This window comes from Pteropus medius, unplaced genomic scaffold (assembly GCF_902729225.1).
Source record: "Pteropus medius unplaced genomic scaffold, Ma_sr-lr_union100, whole genome shotgun sequence".
In the NCBI taxonomy this organism is placed as follows: Eukaryota; Metazoa; Chordata; class Mammalia; order Chiroptera; family Pteropodidae; genus Pteropus; species Pteropus medius.
The window spans coordinates 7,401,078-7,413,793 of record NW_024351543.1 but is presented as its reverse complement, the minus strand read 5'-3'; the positions used below and the strand labels follow the sequence as shown (position 1 = coordinate 7,413,793).

Sequence of the window (12,716 nt, the reverse complement as noted above, 5' to 3'; positions counted from 1 at the left end):
CAGGGTAATTAGGAGTCAATGACAGTGTGATTGGGAGCAGGAAAGGGAACCTGTGGAGGTGAGCATTAAATTGTGGAACTGATCTCTTTATTTTGAGACTGTTTCTGATTGTGTGCAATAGTTCTTACGCAAAAGTGGAGAAAACAAATGGTTGTTTCATACATTGCTAAAAGTAAGATGTGAATTCAGAAAAGATTTATTTAGCATCATTTTATGCCAAGCACTGTGCTAAACTCTAAATATATGAAGGTAACAGGTTTGTCTTCAAGGATGTGACATAATTTGTTCGAAGTAAAAGGTTGTAAATTATTAAAAACAAACATAAGATGAGTAGGCAGAGCAAAGAGGATTTGGGGGGCAGTAAATATACTTCATATGATATTGTAATAATGGATACATTTCATTATACTTTTGTCCAAAACCAAAGATTGCACAACACCAAGCGTGAACTCTAAGATAAACTGTAGACTTTGGGTGATTATGATATGCCAGTTTAGGTTCATCCTTGGTAAAAAAATGTATCATTCCAATGAGTGATGTTGATAAGGGGGCACACATATGTGAGGGGAGGGAGATATGGGAAATCTCTGTACCTTCCTCTTAATTTTGTTGTAAGCCTAAAACTACTCTAAAAAAATAGTCTTAAAACAAACAAACATGAAACTACTTATTGTTAAGAATCGACCTAAATTCTGACTATGAGATGTTTCTTCCAGGATCACACATTGGTTGAAGCATTTCAGCGCAATTAAAAATTACAATTCTTTGAAAATGATTCTGTCTTTCAGACTGAAGATATTATATTACTATTGGGCTCTCATAGTTTTAGTTATATCCAGGCTTATGCCTTGATGAAGAGAAGGATGAATCTTTGCAACTGTTCTTGCAGTCCTTCCAAAGGAAATATCTCATTCCAGAATTGTATGGACTTGAGTTTCATATACAACGGGCACTCCTATATAACTTCAGTTAGGGATGCCATACTCTCCATGTTATTCTTGTTCTCATTTCTAAAAAGGGCAGGGGTGGGGCAGGGGAGTTTAAAGAAAAACAAAAGCCTTTGAGATCTCAAAAATTTTTTAAATTCCCATGCTAGAGCACGTGTGTAATTCATGTGTAGCTAAAATACTTTATATTTAATAATGACTATTAACAAAATGATACTATTGAATATTTTTTAATGGTGGTAAAAAAATAAAGTTTATCATGTTTACCGTTTTTAAGAGTTCAGTAGTATTAAGTATATTCATACTGTTGTGAAACAGATCTCTAGGACCTTTTCATCTTGCAAATCTGAAACTGTACCCAGTAAACAACTCTCCTTTTGCCCTTCCCATCAGCTCTGGTAACTGCCATTCTACTTTCTGTTTCTATAAATTTGACTATTTTAAATACCTCTTTTAAATGGAATAATACAGTATTTGTCTTTTGTGACTGGCGTTTTTCACTTAGGATAATATTCTCATAGTTCATCTATGTTGTAGCATGGGTCAGGATTTTCCTTCCTTTTTAAGTCTGAAAAATCTACCTCTGTATAGATAAACATTTGTTTATCCATTTGTCAGTCAGTGGACATTGATTCGTTGCTTCTACCTTTTGTCTGTTATGAATAGTGCTCCTATGAATGTGGGTGTGCAGATATCTCTACAAGATTCTGCTGTTGAATATTTTTTATGAAAAGTGATGAAATAATCAGTTTGTTTTGGATTATGGAAAATTTACTTAGTAGAAGCTGAAGAGATGGAAACATTTTGGTGGAAATTTTGAAGATACCTAGGAGCATTTTAAAGAGCTTTAGTCTTTGAGACATCATTCTTTCTAGTATTAACTTCACTTAAAATATAGATTTACTTTTTCTTGCTTTAGGTTTAAGACCAGTATTACTTCAAACTTATAAATATTACTTTTGAGCTGTTTTCTGGCTCATGAAAGATTGCATCGAGGAGGGAAAGACGATTTTCTGGGTTAACTGGGCAAGAGTGACATGTAAGAAGATGGGAAGAAGAGGATGGTGGCTGTCCAGCATCTGTCTCCTGTCCGTGGGTGAACCTGCTTGGCGTTCACCACCAATCCATGCATTGGTATTGTCAAGGCCATAACACTTCAACATTTCCAGTTGTGGTTTCTTCTGTGGCACCACCTTCTAGACCTTGAAATTCAAAGGGTTTATAACTATTCATCATTTTACTTAAGCATTGTATTAACTTTCAGGAGAATTTCCTTAGTTTGTATTGACATTTTAAAATAGGGACTATAAAATGAAACATCTTTGGTGTAAGTTTTACTATTTGTTCTTTAGTACAAATACTGCAGTCATTTTGTTAAGTGATATTTGTATAATTCCATCAGTGTTTTTCTGACATGGCCCAATGTTTATTATTTTTTACCTTAATATCTACCATTCCTAATATCTGCCATTCCAGAGGTTTTAAAATTTCTTGTATGTTTATACAGTAGTTGTCAGACTGATGAAATCACATCACCGTAGGCTTATATGTATAGATTTAGAAATAAATTAGCCCACCACGCCAGGACATAGTTTTTAATTCATGCTATGTCACTATGGTGATTCTCTGTGTTGTAACTTGTGACTTACTCTTATGTCACTTTTGGAAAGTTTTTGAATAAGATTGAAAATTAGTAATTTAAATATATTAGTTATTAAAATATCTATTAAAATTTTACCTGACATGAGTATTAGTTAATTTTAATTTCAAGATCTTTGTCTTTGTTGTATTCTATCAATATTTGGAGAGTATTCTGGAAACTAGTGTTAGTACACATGGACCCAGGGAAAGTTCCGGAACTGAAAATCTACCTCCATAAACGGAAGGCAGGGAAAGACTGAAGAAAGAGGCTGACCAGTTCAGTCTGGCAATTAATAGAGATTATTAAGAGAACTTTACATATGAGGAGCATCTTGGGCAGCTGCAGGGTGAAATGGATCACCCTACCTTTTGGCAAATGCCGAAGAATTATATAGGATAGGGGTGGGGGGGGCGGTGGATAGTGATGGGTACTAACATGCAAATGCTACCAGGTATGGGGAAATTACATGCTTGACTAGATCAGGACAATGGCTTGTTCCAGGAAGCAGCACATAGTGGGAAGCAGAGGGAGGTGCTGATTTATGTCAGAATGAACATAGATTACAGTCAGGCTCTAAGGAGGGGTTTTCAGTAAGCAATCTCTGTTCTGGCCCAGGTCCAGCTCTCGGGTAGGGCAGCGGTCACATCATGGAACAGTTGCTCCTCTACAGTTTGGTATATTTTCCTTATTCTCATCTTGAATTCTAAATCTCAAGTACAGTCCATGCCAGATATTAATTGATAGAAGCCAGATCACTAGCAAATTCAGGGAAATTAGGTTTCAAATTATCTTTTACTTTGCATTAATTAAAGAAAAAATTACTGAGAAAAAGGCAGTTTGCTTTTTAGTGGGGTTTCACTATTGCCAAAGAATCGGTTGTAACCAAGCTGTAATAAATTGTCTGAATAACATGCTATATTTAGAGGGAGAAAAGACTTGTGCAACACTTAGATCACTAATCTGTTTTTTCAGCAGTTTCCAAGTCATCTAATTAAACACTGCCGTTTTCTGCAAGTTTAGATCTAAGTACACTTATCCTTTAAAGGCTGTCAAGGTTGCCTCATAATTTTTATAGCTCTTTGGAAATACTCCTGATGTGGAATGACTGGGTGCATCCCTAGGCTATTTAATTAATACAGTGTAGATTGCATTTTTATAAAGGAAATTATAACACAAATTCATTAATTTAGTGGCCCAGTTCATTGTTGATTAAATGATCAGAAACCAAATTAGTTTTATCTTACAACCAGCTGATTGCTTTTGGCAATCAGGCCTGAAATTCTGTAAATATGCTAATTTCCTATTATGGTGAGTATCCTACTGCTCTGCACTATATATACTTTATAGCACTTTTCATTCATTTAGCAAATGTTTAAACATTTAATAAATTCCAATTGCTGGGCCAGATGCTTTTTCAGTAAATTTCAGTTTTAGAGTCTCTTATAACATTTGGGATTTTTAGATCAGATCTACATCTATATATCTATAGATATAGATATATAGATACATACATATATATTAAATTTAATATTGTATTAGAGGAAAAAATATTTATTTACTTCTTTGAAGCTATTCTGTCAAAACACTAGTCATGTGTTTCTAATGCCCATGTACTTATTTGTAGAATGGTGGCTAGACATGTCTTACTATGTAAGAGAACTGTTTTGAGAACATTCAGAGCTATATGATTTAAGACAAGCAGAATAAATAAACTCCCTACTCAGAAAGGACCAGTGCTTCTATTTATCTCTGCCCTTTAAAGTTCTGGAAGTAAAATGTTGAAAGCTTGAATATTTTACAACCTTAGAACTGAAATAATGCTGCAGTAGGTCAGACCAACCATGCAATAGATCAGAGCACTTTTTAGGGATGTTAAAAAACAAAATTCAACTGAGTGAAAATTAAAGATCTTATTGGCTTTATTCAATGATTCATGAATCAGGCAACATCCCATCTAGCAGAGAGAAAGGAGCTCTGAGGAGCTGTACAAAATTAAAGACTTTTATTGGCAGATGGGAGTTGGGAATAAGGAAGTTATCTTAGCAAAATTAGATTGGTTGTGGCAAGGTCACTTTCCTTTAGGGGATTGTAGGGGTCTGTCGGGCAGATTATGTCACTAGTACTGACTAGGTGATTCCTGGAAGTAGGATCGTGCAGTGGAAAGAGTACTAGACTTGGAATCAGGGAACCTGACCTATAGTTACAGCTTATCACTGGAGTGTTGACCTTTGACATCTGAGCTTCCATTTTTTCCTTAGGATAATGGTAAGAAAATACTTTCTCTGCCTGTGTTTTACAAGCTTCTTAGAGGATCACATGAGAACTTTTGTTTTAATATATATAAAAGTATGTTGCAAATAGTAAAATATTTTGCGAATAAATATGTGGTACTGTGTGATGAAGATGTTTGAAACCAAACTCTTCATCTTCTCAGCAGAATGAACTGTTGCTTTTATCTTTTCTCATATGGTAAATCACAAAGTCTGGAAACTTCAGTCTTCCTTATAGCTGCATCTGCCTCCAACCCCACATCTCTCTGATCCTAATAATCTTTGATATTATTCTCTTAGTATTTATCCATCTCTATAATATCTGCCTTCCCGACTGCCACCTCTTGTTGTTCAGGGCCCTATTATCACACTTCTCACTTGGCTGCTGCAGCGGCTGTCTGAATCAATTCCAGTTCCTACATCTCCACACATTTCTACAGAGCCCTCATTTTAATTGTTAATGGATATAATGTACCATGGGAGAATATTTAGTAAATATTTTTCCACTTTAAGACATTAGATTGTTTATATTTTGAGTTTTTACATTGTGGAAATAGATATTTTATATGTATATTTATATACATATGTAATATATGAATATGTATATAGCTTATGATTAACTACTTTGTTGAAAGCAAATTTCTATAACATGAGTTACTAGTTTAATGGGTGGTCGTTTGAGACTCCTACTTCATTTTCCCAGTTGTTTCCCAAAGGTAGTTCGAAATTGTATGCCACCGAGTATTATCAGGAATGTATTGTAGCTTTTCATAGTCTAGCAAAACTTTAGAAATATATAATAAGATATGCAGGTTGTCCATTTTCATACACACAGAATCAAGGCATTCCAAGTCCAGGAAGATTCAGTGCATTGCAGTCTAGGTAACCTTGTACTTAAATTTACAATTCAGTATGTGTTCAGACCTTTAAAGTGAATTTATCATGCGTGTCAAGAGTGAAAAAAATCTCAAGGAAAGATAGAAAATTTTATTCCTTGTCACCTCCTGTTTTCCTTAGTAGGGCTCTTCAATACTTCAAGGTCACCTAATGATAGACTTGGGGCTTCTTTAACAGCGAGACCTGAATGCCTTTTCCTCACTCCAGGTAGTCCTCAGCCTTTCTACCTGACCTTTTCCCTCTAAGCATCCACACTAATCTCCTCACTTGAGAGCCTTGACTATGTAGAAGGTAACAGATTGGTCTCAGATATTGACTTAGAGCCTGCTCACTTCACCGAGGGTTTAGGGAATGATTCTGAATTTTTGCCTTTATCTGAGAAAGTAAGCCAAACTGAGTTAAATTTTTTTTTCTTAAAAAAAGCAAGCCTTGCATTCTATAAGTACAAATGACTCAAGTTCCTTGATGAGTGCTTTCTCATCCCTCTTTTATCAGAAAGTTTAGAAGAAAGTTGGATGATGGGTTATTTATGAGCTTTTCTTAATTTTTTTTTAATTAAGTGTAATTACAGATTAAGTAACAGTGAAATACAAGATTTAGCCGATTGTTCTAGAGAACCATAAGTATGAAATTTGTTAACTTTCCCAAAAAACTTTCATCTTAAGACAGCTTTAAATAGAAACTTGTTTTATTTAACAAATACTAATCTTTACTATCCTAACCAGAATTTGTTGATTCAGTTAATTTGTTAATTCTATGATTCAGTGAAATTTATTGAAGGACTCAGTTTGCAAATATCCCCTATACTATTTATAGATCCAGTTGAAGGTAAGAATCCTAGCACATTTCTTATCTTTTTAAATCTTGCAATGAAAATCCTTCCCCCTTTCCCATTGACTGTATTAATTCAGTGGTCTTTTTGGCATAAACATGTGATATTGCAAGTAGAATTGTTGCTGACTCCAGCAACTCTAGCTGTTCTAAAGTAGTTTCCATCAGCATTTCTTACATACTTCTCTATTTAGGAAATTATATTTTCAAAAAATTAGGTCTTTAAAAAAATTACATCTTTTTAAGTTTAGATAGTTGAAAAGCCATTTTTGATGTTGAAAATTATAAATATTTTCCAACATTTAAAATTTAATGAGAAAAATTATTTAAGAATTATGGTTGTTTGATGCTAAATATTTATATGAACAGTAATAAGTGACATATAAATGCAGTGTAATTACACAGAAAGATTTACCATAATAGAAACGATATTAGCTATTTTTTCATATTGTATGAAATAACTTTATAGTTATCTATTCCTCTGTTTATCTCTTTCTCTAGTTGAACGTGTCAAACCTTTTACGCCAGAGAAAGCAAAAGAAATTATCATGTCTTTACAACAACCTGCAATCTTCTGTAACATGGTTTTTGATTGGCCAGCACAACACTGGACTGCTAAATACCTTTCTGGGGTCCTTCATGGCAAGCAGATACAATTCAGAATGGGAATGAAAAACACAGATACAGGTAGGACCACAAGGAATCATAATAATATCTCTTCAATAGCATTTCCACATTCTCAGCAGTGGTTTCTTTATCTCTAGAGAATCCTTTATTTCTAATTCTCTTTTTGACCATTTGCAGATAAGGAGTATTTTATTGGAAGTTTTAGAAAGACAGTTTGTATTAGATTTTATTTTTTAGAATAAACAACCTGTAGTTTATAACCTCATAGAAGATATATTTGTCCACATACCGTGATTCGTTGAATATGGTAGACATTTAGTAAATATTTGTCGATGTGCTATTATTTATGTTCTCTTGTGACTGCAAAAGACCAATACTAATCTAATAGTCATTTCCACTTTTGACTCATGTAGAATGTGTCCTGTTATTTGTGGCTTCAGGCACTATTTATAGTGCTCAGCCTTGGTTGAAATTTTCTCTCTCTGCTTCATCAGCTGCCTGACCTCTATTGTATTACATAACTGTAAAACATAGGTAAAGCTGTTCTCTTAAGCAATTAGATTTTGCCAGCTTGCTCTTCTTCTCGAAGCCTTGTAACATCTTGATTTTTTGCCTTATAATCAGATAAAGCACTTATTATTAACTATAAAAATAGTTAATTTAAAGGAAAGAAGAAGTACTGTTTTCTAGTCTAAAAGAGTCCATAACCATTGTCTGGCTTCAGGATGTGTGTTTAATTTCTACTTAAATATGGGTAAGTTTGGTAGTCTAGAAATTCAGTGTTGTAAGTATTGCTGTGAAGTGGCTCTGTGAATATCTATTAATAACTCTGTGAATATCTATTAATAAGGAGCTGGAAAATTATCCAGTTTCTCCAAGCTTCTTTCTTTCATGTTGACCTTCTAGTAGTTCTCATAGCATTATTCAGTTTTTGGTGTCTTTGTGCTCTCATGACAGGTAAAGCAGGATTAATATACCTGAAATTCTTCGGCGTCTTGTTCTAATCACAGACTGAAATGTTTATTGTATTTTAAAATTAAGTGCTAGGCCAGCAGCAGCCACCTAAAAATCAGCTTGTGCTTTTTCCTTCTTGATTATAGTCAAATAAATCTACTCATTGAAGTGTTTGTTAGACAGAAATTTTTTCCACATTTTGGTTAGACTACAAATACAATACTACCACTAATAGCTAACAATTGTTGAGAGCCATTGTGTCAGGCACTGTTCTGAGTGCTTTATGCATATCAACTCAATCTTTTTCAAACCCTCTTAGAATGGTATTATTATTATCCTGTTTTATAGATGAGGCACAGTAATTTGACATTTTCAAGTTAATACTTAAGTATAAAAGAAAAAGAAAGTAGATAGTCTTTGCAGTTGTGCAACTCCTCTGAGTTTTTAACTAAAGATAACTTGTTCTTTTTAAAAATTCAGATAAAATTCACATGATGTAAAATTCATCATTTTAACAGACAGTGGTTTTAGCATATTCACAATGTTGTGCAGCCATCAACACTACTATCTAATTCCAGAACATTTTCATCACATTGTAAGGCATCCCAGTACCCCTTAAGCAGTCACTCTCTATTCCACATTACCTCCAGCAGCTGGCAACCACTAATCTACCTTGTTTTGATTGATTTACTTAGTCTGGACCTATCATATAAATGAAATTATGCAATATGTAGCCCTTTGTGTCTACCTTCTTACACATATCATGTTTTCAAGATTCATCCATGTTGTAGTATGTACTTACTTCATTTATTTTGATTGCTGAATAATGTTCCATTATATGTATATATGACATTTTGCTTATCCACTCGTCAGCTGATGGACATTTGGGTTGTTTCCACTTTTTGGCTATTATGAATAATGCTGCTATGAACATTTATATACAAGTTTTTTGTGGACATGATGTTTTCATTTCTCTTGGGTTTCTACCTAGAAGTGGGATTGCTGACTCATACAATAACTCCGTGTTTAAATCTTTTGAAGAACTGCTGAACTATTTCCAGAGCAGCCGACCCCAGTGTATGAGGGTTCCAATTTCTCTATCCTTGCCAACACTTATTCCATTTTTTCATTCTAGCCATCCTAGTGGGTATGAAGTACTATCTCATTATGGTTTTGATATACATATTCTTAATGATTATTGATGTTGAGCACCTTTTCATATGCTTATTGATCATTTGGATATCTTCTTTGGAGAAATCTCTTCAGATTCTTTGCCCATTTTCTAATTGAGATGCTTTTCGCTTTTTGAGTTTTGTTTGTTTTGTTTTATTGAGTCATAAAAGATTTCTTTATGTATTCTCGATACTAGACCCTTATCAGATAGATGACTTGCAAATATTTTCTCCCATTCTGTGGGATGTCTTAATAATTGTTCTTTTTAAAGTTATTCTTTGAACATAAATGCAGTACTTCCACAAACAGTATAGGGTAGTGGTACAAAAGAGGAGTCTCCAGAGTCAGATTGCATGGTTTCAAATTATGACTTACAGTGTGACTTTAGGCAAGTCATTTAACTTTTCTGTAGCTTAGAAATGTTTTCCAGATTAAATGCGTTCATATGCATAAAACATTGAGAACAGTGCCTAGCACATACAAATGTTCTTTAAAGTTATAAATAATTAAAAAATGAAAGTATGACTTTCTCATTGTGGAGAATGTTGAAAAAACGAGAAGATAGATCCAAAGAAATTTAAAAACACAAAGTTTTATTGTCAAAAGATAAAAATACTTAGTCCTATTACCAAAGTATACATATGTCCATCAGGCCTTTTTGTATTTTTAAAATAAAGTTGTATTAATTTTCACAGCCTGCTTTTTTTTCTTTCACTTAACATATTCTGAGCAGCTTCTCTTCATGTTAAATGTGACTTTTAAATGGCTACCTAATGTTCCATTATATGGCAGTATAATATACTTTAAAAATTTCTCCTATTTTGATTAGTTGCTTGGAAGTTCTAAATTTATAAATAAGACTGTAGTGAAAAATCTTTGAAAATAAATCTTGTCCAAGTTTCTAATTATTTCTCTAGGATATATTCTTAGAAGGAGCATGACTGGGTCAAAGGGTATGACTATTATCAGTAGCAGCAATATCCATGAAGCTTCTTACACGAGAAACCTCTGAGTCATTCTGAATGCCTCTCTAAGTGGCGTCTGGTGACTTGGTGACTTACACCCTAAATGTCTAGAATCCACACGCTTCTCTCTCTCCCTGGCCATCCTCTAGTCGGGGTTACCCTGCTCTCTCTCCTCAGTAGTTGCAGTAGCCTCATTCCTAGTCCCTCTGCACCCTGTGCTTCCCTCCTAGGCCTATCTTCATACTGAAACCAGAGACAGTTTTTTTCTTAATAATATTTTTTATTTTTCAATTATAGTTGGCTACGATATTATATACAACACAGGTGTACAACATAGTGATTAGACATCTACATAACTCACAAAGTGATCACCCTAATAAATCTATACTGTACGCAGTTATTACAATATTATTGACTATATTCCTTATCTTATACTTTATATTTCCATGACTATTTTGTAATTACCAATTTGTACTTCTTAATCCCTTCCCCCTTTTTCACTGACTCCCCCAAACCCCTCACATCTGGTAACCCTCAGAATGTTCTCTGTATCTATGAGTTTGTTTCTGTGGTTGTTTTTGTTTATTTTGTTCTTTAGATTCCATATGTATGTGAAATCATATGGCATTTGTCTTTCTCTATCTGACTTACTCCACTCAACACAATATCTATCATGAAATACCTTTTTCCATCCCTTTACTTTCCGTCTGCGTGTGTCTTTTAATCTGAAATGAATCTCTTGTAGGCAATCTATGTAAGGGTCTTGTTTTCTTATCCATTTAGCCACCCTATCTTTTGATTGGAGTTTTTAATTCTTTTTCATTTGAAATACTTGTTGATAGATCTGAAGTTATTGCCATTCTTTATTCATATTTTTGATACTTTTTTTTTCTTCTTAAAGAAGACCCTCCAACTTTTCCTGTAATACTGGCTTGGTGGTGATGAACTCCTTTAGCTTTTTCTTAACTTGGAAACTTTTTATCTGTCCTTTGATTCTGATAGCTTTGCTGGATAATCTTGGTTATAGGTCCTAGGTTTTCATCACTTTGAATATTTTGTGCCTAGCCTTTCTGGCCTGCAAAATTTCTTTTGAGAAATCGGTTGACAGGCTTATGGGAGTGCCCTTGTAGGTAACTAATACTTTTCTCTTGCTGCTTATAAGATTCTCTCTTTGTATTTAACTTTTGGTATTTTAATGATGATATGTCTTAGTGTGGGCCTCTTTGGGTTCTTCTTTGGGACTCTCTGAACTTCCTGGGGTTGTATGGCCATTTCCTTCACCAGGATAGGGAAGTTTTCCATTATTATTGCTTCAAATAGATTTTCAATTTCTTGCCCTCTTTCTTCTCCTTCTGGTACCCCTGTGATGAGAATGTTGTTGCACTTGATGTTGTACCAGAGGCTCCTTAAACTGTCTTCATATTTTTGGATTCTTTTTTCTTGTTTCTGTTTTGATTGGGTGTCCTAGGCTACCCCATCCTCTATCTCAGTGATTCGATTCTCTGCTTCATCCACTCTGTTGATTCCTTCTAATGCAGTCTGCATCTCAGATGTTATATTCTTCATTTCTAAATGGTTCCCTTTTATGTGTTCCATCTCTATTTTTATGTTTTCTATCTTTTTGTTAAAGTTCTCACTGAGTTAATCTACTTATCCCGTAAGTTCATTGAACATCCTTATAACCAGTGTTTTGAACTCTGCATCTGGTAGATTGCTTGTCTACATTTTGAGTTCTTTTTCTAGAGCTTTGTTCTATTCTTTTATGTGGGACATGTTTCTTTGTCTCCCCATTTTGGCTTCCTCCTTGTGTCTGTTTCTGTGTATTAGGTAGGGCTCCTAAGTCTCCTGGTCTTAGTAGAGTGGCTTTAGGTAGTAGGTGTGTGTAGTGCCCAGTGGCACAGTCCTAGGAGGGGTCCATCTGCAGGACAAGTTCAACCACAGCCTATGCACCTCTGGAGCCACCTGGTAAGAGTCACCAAGCAATCCACAGATGGCTGCCACCCATGCTGGGCTTATAGGTACCTCGAGAGGCCAAGCCAGTAACCTAGGTTGGCTGACACTAATGTGGGGCTTGGGGCTGCTCAGTAAGAGGTACGGGGCATGCCAAGGCCAGACGCTGCTTCTCTGGGTTTTGTGAGCTTTTGAGAGATTCTAGTAAAGTCCTCAGCAAGAGCCAAGACAGGCCATTTGAATGGAATAAACCACCAGAAGTGGCTTGGGTGGGCCCACAAGTTGGGAGAGGCAGAGACTCAGGGAATCACCTGGGCAGAGCAACCTGTGCTATCCAAACTGATGGTGACTCGATATGGTTGTGCCTGCGTCTGCAGGCTGGGAAGTGGGAGGGCTCAACAGAGGGATAGTGGATACTGCCAGCACTTCTTTCTGGGAAAAAGCTGCCCCTCTTGCCCTG

At 35.1% G+C, this 12,716-nt stretch overlaps 1 protein-coding gene across 2 annotated transcripts in view; it reads left to right on the top strand.

Annotated features, from left to right (window-relative positions):
- HSPBAP1 (HSPB1 associated protein 1) overlaps positions 1-12,716 on the top strand; it is a 46,883-nt gene that overhangs the window by 5,189 nt on the left and 28,978 nt on the right. The window contains exon 2 of one of the 2 annotated variants that reach the window (XM_039843201.1): positions 7,089-7,274. The exons of the other annotated variant lie outside the window; for it this stretch is intronic. Within the exon in view, the coding sequence (XP_039699135.1) occupies positions 7,089-7,274 (186 nt within the window). The remainder of the gene's footprint in view (positions 1-7,088; positions 7,275-12,716) is intronic. 2 annotated transcript variants of the gene reach the window in all.